The sequence below is a fragment of the Staurois parvus genome, unplaced genomic scaffold, assembly GCF_062004578.1.
Source record: "Staurois parvus isolate SC_StPar_1 unplaced genomic scaffold, SC_StPar_1.0 ptg000118l, whole genome shotgun sequence".
In the NCBI taxonomy this organism is placed as follows: domain Eukaryota; kingdom Metazoa; phylum Chordata; class Amphibia; order Anura; family Ranidae; genus Staurois; species Staurois parvus.
In genome coordinates, this window is record NW_028317914.1 from 4,829,712 (window position 1) to 4,846,639 (window position 16,928).

At 46.9% G+C, this 16,928-nt stretch overlaps 1 protein-coding gene across 2 annotated transcripts in view; it reads left to right on the plus strand.

Annotated features, from left to right (window-relative positions):
- The window catches only part of TAF1B (TATA-box binding protein associated factor, RNA polymerase I subunit B), a 168,655-nt gene that overhangs the window by 19,026 nt on the left and 132,701 nt on the right, over positions 1-16,928 (plus strand). For both annotated transcript variants that reach the window (XM_089672031.1, XM_089672032.1), the window contains exons 2-4: positions 3,271-3,369; positions 5,833-5,923; positions 6,605-6,702. In XM_089672031.1, the coding sequence (XP_089528157.1) occupies positions 3,271-3,369; positions 5,833-5,923; positions 6,605-6,702 (288 nt within the window). The remainder of the gene's footprint in view (positions 1-3,270; positions 3,370-5,832; positions 5,924-6,604; positions 6,703-16,928) is intronic.

Genomic DNA, 16,928 nt, shown 5'->3' on the forward strand with positions numbered 1-16,928 from the left:
ATTATCACTGCAGTCCTTTCGATGTGTGCAAGGAGCTGAGTCTCCACCTCCTCAATAACACTGGGAGGCTTATAACAAACTCCTGTGAGTGGAGTGATTGGTCACTCCAGAGAACACATCTCCACTGCTCGAGTCCAGTGGCGATGTGCTTTACACTACTGCATCCAACGCTTTACATTGCACTTGGTGATGTAAGGCTTGGATACAGCTGCTCGGCCATGGAAACCCATTCCATGAAGCTCTCTACTCACTGTTGTTGTGCTAATCCTGGAGGTCACACGAAGTTTGGAGGTCTTTAGCTATTGACTCTGCTGACAGTTGGCGACTTCTGCACACTGTGCGCTTCAGCATGAGCTGTCCCCACTCTGTCATTTTATGTGGCCTACCACTTTGTGGGTGAGTTGCTGTTGTTCGCAGTTGCTTCCACTTTTTTATAATACCACTAACAGTTGACCGTAGAATATTATTTAGTAAGAAGGAAATTTCACGGCTGGACTTGGTGCACAGGTGGCAACATATCACGGTACCACGCTTGAATTCACTGAACTCCTGAGAGCGACCCATTCTTTCACAAATGTTTGTAGAAGCAGTCTGCATGCCTAGGTGCTTGATTTTATACACCTGTGGCCATGGAGGTGATTGGAACACCTGAATCCAATGATTTGGAGGGGTGTCCCAATACTTTTGGCAATATAGTGTGAGTGTGTGTGTGTAGAATGAATAAGAGGGTCCAGGGATGAGCTTTAATGACATCTGTCCTGATGGTCGGAGGGTGATGAATAGCAAATTGTGAGTTACTCCGGTGGTAGGGCATACTCCTCACGAGATAGTTTGATTTCATTAGGTCTTCCCTACTCTAGTGTCTGACATGCACCAGGATTATTTTGATTTTGGTATGTTTCTCTTTACTAGTTAAGTAACATTTCCTAAGCCTTTCCCTGAGCGTTCCTTGGGCAGTAAACATATACTGTATTTGTATGTTGGAATCTTACCAATCTTTTTATATTGTACTATATCACAGTTACCCATCTTGTTTACCTGTTACTCATTTTTTTTTTTTTCTTTTGGCAGAAGAATTTTGTATTCCCACAGACTGTACAACGAGCAAAGTTAATACATTTATTGATGCTATCACAATGGAACCTCTCCACCTAATTTTATATAATGTAGCTGATTGTTTAATGCAGAACCTCACTCTCTCAATCGACAATTACTATTTTTTAAGCCTTATGCTGCTGGCATTCATAAATCAATAGGAATTTTTATCATATTTACTTAGGTTAACCTTTTTTTTTTTTTTCCTTTTTACATTTCTTCAGTTACTTCTTGGTGTCCAGGCTAGGCTAATCATTTTCTGCATCCCAGGAGTCTCCAGAAGGGAAGGAGGGGTTTTCTCAGCTAAGCGCACACACCTGCCTGCATGCCTGCTCTAAGATGGATTTCAGGAAGTAAATGCTTCATGAATCATCTGCCCTTACTCAAGATGGCCACAGCCAGAATCCCTAGGGATTGTTTTTCAAAGTGGCTTCTGAAAAAAATAAAACATAAGACATGGATGGATGGATGAGCTTGCTTTGAATATTAACCCATTCATGCTGATGCCTCCCAGCCCTTTAAGAGCTTCTAGATGCCGGGAGGCGGGAATTCGGGTCATGTAACCGTTGTGATTTGCTGTCACAATGGTCACATGATTAGAAAGCTTTTGATGGGAAGTATGCATTGGGAGCTTACCGGTCACTGTCGGCTACCATTCTGGGAGCATACAGGGAGCGCGCTTTGAGCTTGGTAAGTGGTTTATACAGGGTTGCATATATTCGGCCGCTCAGCATTAAGGCCCACCTGCTGAGTGGCTGCATATATGTGCATGGCCTGTGCCAAGGATTTAAAAATGAATTAAATAATACTTTTGGTTTGTGGTGCGCAGATGCAGTGTAGTTTCGCTTTAACACAGTGTTGCGTGCTGTAATTATTCTTGTGCTAAATACTTTTCATTTTCTTTTGGATGGCCTGATATCATGGGCAATAGTTTTGGAATTTTTCGTCTTAATAAACTGCTATAGGTAGAGGATAATCATATCTGAGTGTAGCTGTCAGCCTTCTACAAAACTCATCAGATTGCTTTATTGGATTCTGGTTAGACTTGGCCAAAGAATGCCCTTGCATACGGCACTGAAAGATGAATTTGTAAAACAAACTTACCACTGCTACCAAAACCCCCTTTTTGTAGAAGTTATGGTATTATAATGGTAAAACCTAATTTTAACAAGAATGGGGGAAAGAGAGGAACATTTATAAATCAGCTTTGCTGGAATCAATGCTCCGGTACTGGCAGAGCATTAATAAAATGGATACATCTGGGCAGCAGAGAAGGGCTCATGATTAGCATTTCTACTGTGTAACACTGGAGTCAGTTCGAATCCCAACCAGGAGACTATAAAAAAGCAGTTTGCATTTTCTTCCTGTACTTTGGTGGGTTTCCTCCGGGTACTCCAGTTTTCTTCCACACACTAAAGACAAGATAGTAGGTTTATTAAGTAGTCTCCTGTCTACCTGCCCTAGTATGTGTACGTATGAATGTGAGCTCTTATGAGGGCAGGGACTGATGTGAATAGTATGTACAATGCTGCGTAATAAGGAACAAAAAGGAAAGCGGTCATGTGGCTGTCAGTCATTTGGCCAGCTCTCCACCTAATCATAGAGTTCACATACTGAAAGTGGTGTCACACTCCTTGCTGTGCTGTTCGGTAAAGGTGTTTTAGGGCTGGTTCACACCTGAATAGCACAGCAATGCGGTCTGCATTCCTATGCGATTTAGTGTGGTGTGATTTTTCAGTTCATTAATTTGAATGGGCTGCAATTGCAGTGGATTACACCAAAAACAGTGCATGCATTACTTTTTCAAAATGCACTGCACTGGATTGCATGGTACAGCAGATCCAATGCAGGCAAACACATTGTGTTTGTGATCTGTGTTCGAGGTGTCGTTATGAATGCATTCACACCCACCGCAGCACACACACGCATTTTGAATGCAGTGTATGAATCGTGCTCAAAATGTGTGTTTCCCATGCCGCGTTCTGGTGTGAATGGGCCCTAAATCACAGATGTGGAGGGACAGAATTACACACAAAGATATGCCAGTTTGTATCTGTATATTATAACTATGTTTTTATCTGTTCACTTTGGGTTCCGCTTTAAATAGACACAAATATATTTATATGTGCCTGCCTATTGAAAACTGTTTTTATTTTTGTCTTTGTCTTTCCCTAGAGGGATTATAAAGAGCCATGTCCTCAGTGTTCAGAAGTTAATTGGGGTATAAGCGATGAAGGCAAATTCTACTGTAGATGCTGCCACACTGTCATAGAGGTAAGAAAGATGATGATGTCACATTTGTACATGAAAGTCATGACTATAGAAGCCATCCATTCTCTTTTTCCTACAATGGCAGTGGGCAATATAGGTGTGTTGATTGTTTGGCAACATGTGACCCTGTACGGCTGCACTGGCTACCTTACTAATCCTGATAAATGTTTAGATTTTTTTTTTTTTCTTCCTTTATTACTTTAATTTATTTCTGTTCATTGCAGCTGACAGAGTTGGCACTACTGATATCTACATAACAATTTACTACAATATAAATGTCCACCGTTGGTGATTTGAACGTTGATGTATTGACCTATTATAGCAGTTTGGATATGGTTCCCAATCAGCTGCCAATCGTAGTGGAGTTGAACATTTTTAATTTGAAAAAATATTCTTTGGCCTTTTTAAGTGAACAAGTGTGATGCACCAAACATCTAACTGGTTGCACACAAATATTTTAGACCGCAGGAGAGGAATAGATCATGGGCTGTTTACTTCAACAGCAATGTCAGGCCCCAATGGAAAATGAGGGGGAAAAGGACCTTTTTCCAGTAACAGACAATCAGATTCCCCATGCAATTTTCTGATTATATGCATTAAAAAGCATTATCATTCCCTATCATCATTCCCTGTCATTAGCCCTGGTCTGCTCATCCCAACGTCTTGTGCCATAGTAATGTCACTGAATCCTAATGAATTTACTTGTATTGCTCCAGCCCAAAAAATATTTAATCCATTTTGCATTTCAATACAACAATTTTGACAATTCAGCGTTGCTTGCTGTGGAACTATACAAAATATATTTTGCTCTCACTAGTTATTTTTAGTATGTTAAGTTGATTAAAGAGACTCTGCCTCTAGGAAAAAGGTGGACAAACTGCATCAGGTGTGAAATGCAGGTAACTAGCAGTACATTCCAGATCCTCATGTCAAGGCTGAATATCAGCCTTTTCTGATAAAGTTCTGGCAACATTTGGTAGTATTGGAGCTTGCTTCTAAGCCATGCTTCATTCTTCCACATTTTGACCCATCACTGTAATGGGCAGCCTCACTAACTAATAGGACTGCACATAAGTGCGGAAAGGGATGGTAAGCTCCAAAGTTCTTCCTATTAGGATAGCCTGAGATTTGACCATGGCATGAAGGTTTGGAAATCTGCTACAGGTAAATAAAGCCTTCGTAAATGTTACACACAGTGTGCCCTAAAGACCCCACCACCAACTGACACTGTAAAGAGAAATTTTCAGGGCTGTAGGATGATGTCAGTGGAATTTACTAGGGTAAAAATTTCAGCTTCTCACCCCAAAGATCTGGTTCCTTAATCATAGCAATTAATGGTTACAGCATTAAAATGTATAGCTAAAAAATAGATCTCTCCTATGTTCCTACACTTGCTCTTAATTCCATATTGGAGAGAGAGAAACTCCCATACCAGCGTAGAGGTTGTCTTCAATAGTTCTTCAAGCTTTGGGCACATTGGCTGTTCTCCCCTAAATCCCAAACACGCCTTCGAACCTTCTAATTGAACAGATTACTGGTAATATAATACACTACCCACTATTGTATGATTGATTTGGATGTATATTGCAAATACGTATGGAGTACATGTCAGCACTGGTTCAGCTGTGTGATCTATCTGCCAGCAGATAAACCACAAAGCTGGCAGATCACACAGCTGAAGTGCACTGTGTCCAATAGCAGCCAGATGGGTTTCGGAGATGTTTTGTCAGATCAGCAGTGAGTGTTCCACTGGGTCGCAACTCCTCGCTCCATTCATTTCCTTTTCTTCATACTGCCTGCTGCAAAGCTATTGTAATAGTCTGTTGAGTTGTCTGGAGGTGTCTGGCTCCCTGTGCCTCAGTAGCCCTATCAGGGGCCTGTGTGCATGCCACTGTCCCCCACAAGGATTGCAAATTTTTGAATGAAACCCTGCTGTGCTCAGTGATGTCGCTCTTGTCTCCTTCTATCAGCATGGTGACATAGCAATGGGGGCTAGCTATCTCACCATGCTGCTCAGCAACCACACCACAGTTTTAAAAGGGACCAAGTGCAATGTGCATGGGGTCTGCTGGGGGATTCAACAGGATTTTTTACATTGTGGTGCAACATTAAGGTGACCAACATTTTTGTATTTGGAGTATGATCTGCTAAGTGTCTTCTTTCTTCTGTACTTGATTTTAATAAGTTTATTTCTGCTCTGGATAGCTTTCATTTTTCAATATGTGCTTGATGGCCAACAAAGAAGCTGTATAAAAAGAATTATTTGTACTAATTAAAAAATAGTTTATTAAAACAAATCGTAGCTTGTACTGCAAATTTTCTTTTGATCCAAAGAGAATTCTTGAACAGGACATAGAGAGGGAGTTGTGCTTCTGAAATTGGTGCAGCCCAGAGTTGAACTTGATCGGAGTACTACTCATGCACCAGATCACTGCTTCTATTTTTCACTTCTTTCTGTAATTGCAGAAAACCAAAGAAATTGATGATTCAGAACTGTTTGTTGTCAATGCAAAGGTCCAGTCTTTGTCCAGGGGACTAAGGAAACCGAAGCCACTAGGTGAGAACATGCAGATTCAAGCTGTCTGTCTGTCTGTCTGTACACCTGTAGGATAATGCACACAATAAGTATGAACATAGAATTTTCACGTTAAATCTAACATTAAAGTAACAGAACTTTATCAAATTTAATTTTACATTTAAAGAAAAGTATTAAACCTAAACACATATGCCCTTGTGAACAAGGCCTTAGATGCTGGAAATTTTTCTTCAGGTTTATGCTGATTCAATAGCATCACGTGAACTTGAACCCTCCAATACCACCTCATGCCTAATATTCTAAGATCTAGGGAGTGTTCAAGCCATAGGAGTTCACTGAAGTCTTTGTTCTGTTAATGTAGTCCCTTTCAGATGATGCATGCTTTGTGACATGATGTACTAACCTGCAGGAAGTAAAATGTAATTACTTCTCTCCTGAAAAATGCTAGATAGCCTGTTGTCATGCTGATCCAGTCACTGGCATGGCACAAGCATGCAGATAAGGAATTCTAGCTTCACTCTGACTTTTCTTGTTGCATACTTATTCTAGAAGGTCAGCAATGAGATTTTGTTTTTTTTTACGTAGTCCCTTTCTTTTGTAATTCAATTTCTTGGATATTCCCCAAAAACAGTGCAAACTATCTGTTATATTGGATTATTTTCTTTATAATAAACATTATTTTATTATGTTTCTCCTTTGTAGAAAAGGGATGGGAGTGGTATATTTGTGAAGGTTTTCAATTCATATTACTTAAGCAAGTGGAAGCTCTTGAATCCTTGGGAGTAGATCCTCGGATTAAGGTAATGTTTTCATTATATAGCCCTTATAGTCCCAATTTCACCCTATGTTTTGAAAAGGATCATCAGGCTAAGACTTGAAGTGACTCTGCTCCTATACAAAAAGTGTTCCGGAAATCCATACCTGTAAAAGAAGATAAATTCTTAACTTTCCCACTGCCCAATCTGTGAACCGCTCCCTACTGTGAAATGGTTCCCCACAGAATCTGCTTGAAACCAATGATTCAGAAGTGTGTTATCAAATACAGGATAGATTAGTAATGTAGAAGTCAATAGGATGAACCACACAGCACTGTGGTGGACCCTGGAGTGCTTGTTTCCCCATGAACTTTGAAGGACCATTTCATTGCATTCAAGCAGAGTTAATTTATGTGGGTAGTGGGAAAGGTGATGATTTACAGGTATGGCTTTCCTGGATATTTTTTGCATAACAGGGTCGCTGTAAAGTACAGGTGTACATTTTATCAAATCGAACATTAGCCCTCCTGAACTGATCTACACAAAATCCCCCACCCTAACTGTCTACTTACCTTAGTAGTATAACCATTGCCTGCTGTAACCTTTACAGCATCTGAAGCAGAAATAATCTTCAGCTTATGCTGAGTCTAAGCAGTGTGCTATCATAGATTAGTATCACACCATACACTGAGTGTCACCAGTCTTGAAGTCTGGCTTTATACAGCACTTTAATCCTACTGATGTCAGCTTCCATTAATCTGCTCCTCCTCCTAGGTGCCTTGTTCTGTTATTCTATTCCCCATGAACCATGCTGGTCCTCAACCTCCAGTCCTTCTCCCATTCTCTTTCCCTGCTGTTATTCCATCATACTTAAATTAACCCGCTTCCAAACACTTAACCTTTCATTAACCCCCTACACTCTAACACTTTAAGTCTCTAACCTCACAACCGAATTCCAAAAATAAATTATCCCTTTCAGAAAAATACTTTATGCAGCACGTGAAGCATGGGTGCCATTCTAGCTCTGCCCTGGTATCTACCAGCACTGAGAATTTGGTTCAGGAAATGACTAATCTGCTGTCAGTTCTGTTCATGTTTAAAGTTGAATTTCAGCCTTACCTTAGTCTTGCAAAGTTGTACAGGTTCCTCTACTGTGCAGTAAATTCTTACTGTGATATACTGTAACTCCACACTATGAGCTGCTCACATGGTGCATTATAAGCTGCAGTAAGTCAGACCAAGCCCAGCTTCATTTTTTTTTTTTTTTTCTACATTTAAGTTCAGTTTACACCAGATGCAGTGGGGCTGCACTGACCGCTATTTCCAGCATAAACATTTCCAGACAAGGCAAAATGCTGTGCTTCCTATGTTGTAGCTCTCCCCATTGTGTCTTTTCCCCTATGCTAGCATTGTGTCCACAGTAGCATTTGCGTAGGCAGAGCAGAGTAGGACTGGCCATAGAGGGATTACTTTGACGCAGTTGGCCAGCTTAAGCATGTATTGCAATATGTGTGAACTAAATATCCCTATTTATTGCATAGTCTGCTTGAAAGGGTATATACCAGTGTGCAGAGGGTCCTTCAGAATTTCTAGTGTTAATATGTGGTTACACCCCTTTAGCACCTGATGGATAAATGCATGCACTAGCTGTTGGGATTTGAGCACAGGGATCTCTTGTTTGTCCTATGGTGTCAGTTCACACCATAGTATTGCTGTGGTGTGCATCAAAAGAAGTGCTTTACAGCCACAACCCATCACAATGCCCCAGTGAATGGAACTTTTTTTTTTTACCAAATTTTTATTGGGTTTTTCAAGTTAAACACACATTATATTCACTAGAATTATGTTCTCCAGAACCCCTACATTAGATGTAAAGGTTGGCAAGAAATCAGTTTACATACAGCTTAGTAGACATGCGCAATATATTCCCCATTAGATAGAAATAAACAAGTCCAAGGTATAGAAGGTAAATTGGTGATCTCACATGGCTACACTTACATCCTTAATCGCAAACTACATTAAATACCTACTTTCAGCACAAGGTACACAATTACTGAAAAACAAAACTATTCTTGCACAACCTATTAAATAATCCTGGGGGAGCTTGTGCAAACGCCCAAAACTTATACCATTAGCGCAGCTAAGACCAAGTTGCCTCTATCCAAAGGACATTCTATATAGTATCAGGGACAAAAGAGCTAGCAATGGAACAGAAAACCATAGATCCCAAAATGTTTTGAACTTTTTGGGATCACCTGCTATTTTGTAAGATCAATTTCTCTCTAGAAAGCATAGTATTCACCTTGCTACATAATTCCTTCAGAGGGGCATGGAGACAGCAATTTCAGAGCTGCAAGTAAATAAAACTTAACTTGAAATGTGACTCATGGCATTTCAATAGTATTCAGTGAAAAATATTAATTGTGCAGTAGAGATGAGCGAATCGAACATGACGAAGTGGAATTCGTTTCGAAGATTAGGAAAAATTCGATTCGCGCCGAATCCGAAAATTAGCAAACTTCGGATGCACGAATCGAATTTTCCCAAAAATGGCGGCGACGTGTGTGGCGACGGAGCGGGGATCTCTGGGAAGGCGCGCAGACAAGGCGCGCTGACTCATAATGCATTCATTCATGACATGTGATCGCATTAGCCAATCAGCAGCCAGCCAGCCAGCACTGTGTAATGGTGGAGCTATAAATCGCGGCCATCTTAGAATTCTCCATTAGCCTCCGGTCATTCAAGAGAGACAGACCTGTCTGTATTAGGGACAGAGTTAGGGCCACAGAGACTTTAGGGCCACAGAATCGTTACTCAGGGCCACAGAATCGTTACTCAGGGCCACAGAATCGTTACTCAGGGACACATAATCGTTACTCAGGGACACAGAATTGTTACTCAGGGACACAGAATTGTTACTCAGGGACACAGAATTGTTACTCAGGGACACAGAATTGTTACTCAGGGACACAGAATTGTTACTCAGGGACACAGAAATGTTACTCAGGGACACAGAATCGTTACTCAGGGACACAGAATCGTTACTGAGGGACACAGAATCGTTATTGAGGGACACAGAATCGTTACTCAGAGACACAGAATCGTTACTGAGGGACACGGAATCGTTACTGAGGGACACGGAATCGTTACTGAGGGACACGGAATCGTTACTGAGGGACACGGAATCGTTACTGAGGGACACGGAATCGTTACTGAGGGACACGGAATCGTTACTGAGGGACACGGAATCGTTACTGAGGGACACGGAATCGTTACTGAGGGACACGGAATCGTTACTGAGGGACACGGAATTGTTACTCAGGGACACGGAATTGTTACTCAGGGACACGGAATTGTTACTCAGGGACACGGAATCGTTACTCAGGGACACGGAATCGTTACTCAGGGACACAGAATCGTTACTTTCTGCTTCACAACCACTATTGTACGTTCAAAGAGTTAAATCCTGTTTTATGTTTGGGGTGCTTATTGAATTAAAGAGTATGTCAGACAACACGCAGAGGAGTGGCAGAGGAGGCAATGTTTCAGGAGCGAGCAGACGTGGCAGCAGAGGAAGGGGTCGAGGCAGCACTAGTCGCAGCCAGAGGCCAGTGCTCCCGGTGTCATCCAGCGGTCGTGTCTCCACCGACAACCCTGCCGTCATCGATTGGTTGACTCGGTCGTCTTCCTCTTCCCAGGTCACCTCTGACACCTACAGCCAACGGTCGGTGGGTACGTCAGACACAACCGTTAGTTGGCATGGCCCGGGAGCAAGCCCACTGAAATCACGTGTCCTCTACCTGCCCCTGTACTTTGGTGTTCCCTCACCAAGCGAAGTATCGCATGCTGTGGGCTCAGCCCCACTGTAGAGTGAGGAAGAGCTAACAGAGGGCGGTCAGGAACGGGGGGAGACATCCGCCTCTTCAGCAGCCAGGCAAAGAAGTACTGGCGAGGAGAGTGGCTCGGTAGCTGGTCTAGAGACAGGTCTGTCTCCTGACCCACACGCAGCCGAGGGGGCTAGTAGTGACGCGGAGACCCTAATTGATGATGATGAGGCTGATTGCACTTGGCAGCCTCGTCGTCATCAGGCTATTGCTTCCGCATCATCAGGAGAAGAGGGTGCCAGCTTGGCAGCGAGCAAAACAGTCGGTGGGTTGCCCAGGAGGCAGCAGGGTCGCAGCAGTGTCAGTGGAGGCAAACGGCCACGGAGTAGAGCACCAGCTCCACTGCAGCCTACCACCACGGCCAGTAGTGGTGCCGGTGTGCACGGAGGAAGTAGCAGTCAGCCAGTGAGGAGTAGCGGGGGCAAAGTTTCCTACTCGGCGGTGTGGCAATTTTTCATCAAGCCGCCCGAGGAAGTAAACGTAGCCGTATGTCGACTATGTGGCCAGAAAGTCAAGCGTGGCCAGGGGGCCCATGTTGGGACTACAGCGTTGCGTCAGCATATGCAGCGTCGCCATTCGGTGGCCTGGGAAAACCGTGATAAAGATACGGCGGTTCTGCCTGCCCCAGCCCCCGCTCCATCACCCGCTCCGTTACTTGCTCCGTCACCCGACGTCAATCGCCCTCTATCAGCCAGTCAAGGCTCCAACACCTCTGCTGAGGGGAGTTGTCGCTCGTTGGCATCTTCCGCTCGTTCAGATGCTCCTTCTCCTGCTACTCCTCTTCACGGATTCCGTCAGCAGTCTTTCTTGGAATCCGTTTCCAAGAGACAACAGTTTGCGAGCACGCACCCGACGGTGCAGAAGCTGAACGTCCTCCTGTCCAAGTTGCTGGTGCTGCAGTCCCTCCCTTTCAAGTGGTGGACTCAGCACCTTTCCGAGAAATGATGGCTTGTGCCGAGCCGCGGTGGAGAGTGCCAAGCCGGCATTTCTTCGCCAAAAAGGCAGTGCTAGCCCTGCATTCACATGTAGAAGAGATGGTGGGCCAGTCTTTGAGCATGTCGGTCTCTGCCAAAGTGCACGGCAGCGCCGACGTGTGGAGCTGTAACTACGGTCATGGACAGTACATGTCATTTATGGCCCACTGGGTGAACGTGGTGCCGGCACAGCCGCACCAGCAGCTTGGACAGGTCACGCCGCTTTTGCCTCCACGTTTGCACGTCCTTGGTCCAGCAAAGATGTCTGCCTCTACCACCTCTTCTTCCGCCGTGTCCTCAGCCGCCACCCCCGTGCCAAGTCCCATTACCCGACCGGCATATCACATGTGCAGGGCGCAACGGTGTCACGCTGTGCTGCACCTGGTATGCCTTGGCGAACGTAGTCACACTGGGGAGGAACTTCTGAGTGTAATGAACAGAGAAATCGACAGATGGCTGTCTCCGCGCAAACTGAAAATCGGAACCATGTTGACCGACAACGGAAAGAACATGGTGTCTGCTCTGCGTCAAGGAAGGTTGTGCCATGCGCCATGCATGGCTCACGTGTTCAATCTGGTTGTCAAGCGGTTCCTAAAATCCACCATCCCACTGCAAGACCTCCTTAAAATGTCACGTAAACTTTGCATGCATTTCAGCCATTCCTACACCGCAAAGCACACCCTCCTTGAGCTGCAGCGGCAGAACGGAATTCCACAGCATCGCCTGATCTGCGATGTTGCAACAAGGTGGAATTCAACCCTACATATGTTAGACCGCCTTTACGAACAGCGAAAGGCCATCACCGATTTCCTGATGTTACAAGCGGATAAAGGTACTCCCCTGTGTAACTTAGATGTCAGCCATTGGCAGCTCATGCGTGACACCTGCCGCTTGGTCAGGCCCTTTGAGAAGGCCACGCTATTCGTGAGTCGGCAGGACTATGGGATGAACGACGTCATTCCTCTGTTGCACGTCCTGGAACAAATGCTGTTAACAATGGCTGGTCAGGGTGCGGTAGACGTGGCGCACAGATCTCAACGCCACATGACCCCTGTGGGGGCAGGACAGGAAGAAGAGGAGGAGGTAGAGGAGGACATTGGTGCTCAGGAATTATTGAGTGAAATGGGTGGTTTTTCCACTCAGCGGACAGGAGTGGAGGAGCAGGAGCATCTGGTAGAGGAGGAGGAGGAGGAGGAGACAGAGGACCCAGACGCACCGTGGCAGTATGCTGTGGAGATGGAGGCAGGGAGTCCCTCGCATTCCTTGGCACAAATGGCCCATAGCATGCTCGGTTGCTTGCGTAGCGACAGCCGAATAATAACCATCAGACAGAGGGATGACTTTTGGCTGTCCACCTTGTTGGACCCTCGCTACCGTTCAAAAATGGTGGCCTTTTTCACACCTGCTGAGAGGGAGGCCAAAATAAAGTACTATTATAAACCACCTATGTAGTCAGTTGGTCTCTGCCTTTCTGCGCCAACGTCCATCCTCAGACACTGTGGGCCCTGTGCGCTCGCGTTCCGCTGCCATGGCAGCAGGGGAGGGGTGGGGTGGTAGGAGCAGTGGCAGCTCCACCAGCAGCGGCTGCCTCAGTCTGCAGTCGATGATGAGTAGCTTTCTTCACCAGCGCAGTGAGGAAACTACTAACCAGCCGCAGCAGCAGCAGCAGCAGCATCAGGTGGACCTGGAGCAGGACCTCAAACAACAGGCTCGGGCCTACTTGGACAGCACCCTGCCAACCGAGGTAGACAATCCCCTTGACTACTGGGCAATGAAACTTGACCTTTGGCCCCAACTAGCTGAATTTGCCCTTGAAAGGCTGTCATGCCCGGCCAGTAGCGTGGCATCGGAGCGCGTGTTTAGTGTGGCAGGAGGTATTGTAACTCCGCGGAGGACACGACTGTCCACCCAAAGTGTGGAGAGACTCACGTTTGTGAAAATGAATCAGGTGTGGATTAGTCTGGATTTCAAACCACCAGTTCCTGACACAACTGACTAAATCCGCCATGAATCATGCCCCAAACATGTTATTATTTTTAACATAGGCCTCTGTATGGCCTTCAATTTAAGCTGCTTACGCTTCGCCACTCTGCCATGGGCCCCTGTACCGCCTCCTCTTGCTGCTGCCAGGTCCAGAGTGTGTCATGGGTCCCTGTACGGCCTCCCATTGCTGCTGACTTCATCGCCAGACTCTGCCATGTGCCACTTTCAGGTCTCCTTACACTATTGGTGGGTTCCATTTTGTGATAGGGTGCTGTATGGCCTTCCATTGCTGCTGCCTCCACCGCCACCCTGCGCCATGTGCCTCTGTCGTCTGCTCACGCTGCTGACGGCTTCCGCTTTTTAACCGAGGCCTGTGTTTGGCTTCCGAATACTGCTGCATCCACCGCCACCCTGCGCCATGTGTCTCTGTCATCTGCTCACGCTGCTGACGGCTTCCGCTTTTTAACCTAGGCCTGTGTATGGCTTCAGAATAATGCTGCCTACACCGCCACCCTGCGCCATGTGCCTCTGTCGTCTGCTCACGCTGCTGCCAGGTCCATACTGATTCATGGCCCCCTGTACCGGCTCCTCATGAACGTGGTTCAGCGGGTTTGCATCACTTAACGGCAAATCATTGACAAACGCTGGGACGTTCAGTGTTGTGCGCATTAAGCCAGACACCAAAGGGCAGCACAGACCTGTTATTACTCGCTCAAGCATGGCTGAACAAAACCAGTCTCTACCACAAATTGGACCCAGACCTGCCCAGGGTCTCGTAAGTAGATTGCACGGAGGAGTAGAGTTCGTTATTGGAATTAACTGTGAGGGACTTTTAAACCTAGGCCTGTGTATGGCCTTCAATTGAAGCTGCTTCTGCTCCGCCACTCTGCCATTGGACTCTTGATAGTCGACGACTATCAAGAGTCCAATGGCAGAGTGGCGGAGCAGAAGCAGCTTCAATTGAAGGCCATACACAGGCCTAGGTTTAAAAGTCCCTCACAGTTAATTCCAATAACGAACTCTACTCCTCCGTGCAATCTACTTACGAGACCCTGGGCAGGTCTGGGTCCAATTTGTGGTAGAGACTGGTTTTGTTCAGCCATGCTTGAGCGAGTAATAACAGGTCTGTGCTGCCCTTTGGTGTCTGGCTTAATGCGCACAACACTGAACGTCCCAGCGTTTGTCAATGATTTGCCGTTAAGTGATGCAAACCCGCTGAACCACGTTCATGAGGAGCCGGTACAGGGGGCCATGAATCAGTATGGACCTGGCAGCAGCGTGAGCAGACGACAGAGGCACATGGCGCAGGGTGGCGGTGTAGGCAGCATTATTCTGAAGCCATACACAGGCCTAGGTTAAAAAGCGGAAGCCGTCAGCAGCGTGAGCAGACGACAGAGACACATGGCGCAGGGTGGCGGTGGATGCAGCGGTATTCGGAAGCCAAACACAGGCCTCGGTTAAAAAGCGGAAGCCGTCAGCAGCGTGAGCAGACGACAGAGGCACATGGCGCAGGGTGGCGGTGGAGGCAGCAGCAATGGGAGGCCATACAGCACCCTATCACAAAATGGAACCCACCAACAGTGTAAGGAGACCTGAAAGTGGCACATGGCAGAGTCTGGCGATGAAGTCAGCAGCAATGGGAGGCCGTACAGGGACCCATGACACACTCTGGACCTGGCAGCAGCAAGAGGAGGCGGTACAGGGGCCCATGGCAGAGTGGCGAAGCGTAAGCAGCTAAAATTGAAGGCCATACAGAGGCCTATGTTAAAAAGTCCCCCCAGCAGCAGCGTGGGGAGACGACTATTAGTCGTCTCCCCACGCTGCTGCTGGGGGGACTTTTTAACATAGGCCTCTGTATGGCCTTCAATTTTAGCTGCTTACGCTCCGCCACTCTGCCATGGGCCCCTGTACCGCCTCCTCATGCTGCTGCCAGGCCCGTAATCTGCCATGGGCCCCCGTACCGACTCCTCATGCTGCTGCCAGGCCCGTAATCTGTCATGGGCCCCTGTACCGCCTCCTCATGCTGCTGCCAGGTCCAGAGTGTGTCATGGGTCCCTGTACGGCCTCCCATTGCTGCTGTCTCCATCGCCACGCTCTGCCATGTGCCACTTTCAGGTCTCCTCACACTGCTGGTGGGTTCCATTTTGTCATAGGGTGCTGTATGGCCTCCCATTGCTGCTGCCTCCACCGCCACCCTGCGCCATGTGCCTGTTGTCTGCTCACGCTGCTGACGGCTTCCGCTTTTTAACCGAGGCCTGTGTTTGGCTTCCGAATACTGCTGCATCCACTGCCACCCTGCGCCATGTGCCACTTTCAGGTCTCCTTACACTGTTGGTGGGTTCCATTTTGTGATAGGGTGCTGTATGGCCTTCCATTGCTGAGTCTCCACCGCCACGCTGCGCCATGTGCCTCTGTCGTCTGCTCACGCTGCTGACGGCTTCCGCTTTTTAACCGAGGCCTGTGTTTGGCTTCCGAATACTGCTGCATCCACCGCCACCCTGCGCCATGTGTCTCTGTCGTCTGCTCACGCTGCTGACGGCTTCCGCTTTTTAACCTAGGCCTGTGTATGGCTTCCGAATACTGCTGCCTCCACCGCCACCCTGCGCCATGTGCCACTTTCAGGTCTCCTTACACTGTTGGTGGGTTCCATTTTGTGATAGGGTGCTGTATGGCCTTCCATTGCTGCTGCCTCCACTGCCACCCTGCGCCATGTGCCTCTGTCGTCTGCTCACGCTGCTGACGACGGCTTCCGCTTTTTAAACTAGTCCTGTGTATGTCTTCCAAATACTGCTGCCTCCACCGCCACCCTGCGCCATGTGCCTCTGTCGTCTGCTCACGCTGCTGACAGCTTCCGCTTTTTAACCGAGGCCTGTGTTTGGCTTCCGAATACTGCTGCATCCACCGCCCGCCCACTGCTGCTGCCAGGCCCGTAATCTGTCATGGGCCCCTGTACCGCCTCCTCATGCTGCTGCCAGGTCCAGAGTGTGTCATGGGTCCCTGTACGGCCTCCCATTGCTGCTGTCTCCATCGCCACACTCTGCCATGTGCCACTTTCAGGTCTCCTCACACTGCTGGTGGGTTCCATTTTGTGATAGGGTGCTGTATGGCCTCCCATTGCTGCTGCCTCCACCGCCACACTGTGGCTCCACACTCTGGTTTTGGCCCCGTGACTGCCCAAATGAGTGAAGTGTGCGGTGATTCTAAGATCGACGGCACTCATCTGCATGTCATACTGACTGACAGTATTATTTCTCTTCCCCAGCAGACTCCAAGGGCATTTAAATTAAAGGTACAGTGTTCTGCACTAATATAAAGGCTCTCTGAAGCCTAGAAACACCCTTTTTATAAGTTAAATTCGCAGCGAATATATTCGCCTTGAATCGAATTTATTCCGCGAATTCGGCGAATCAGCCGAATCGAATTTTTGAAT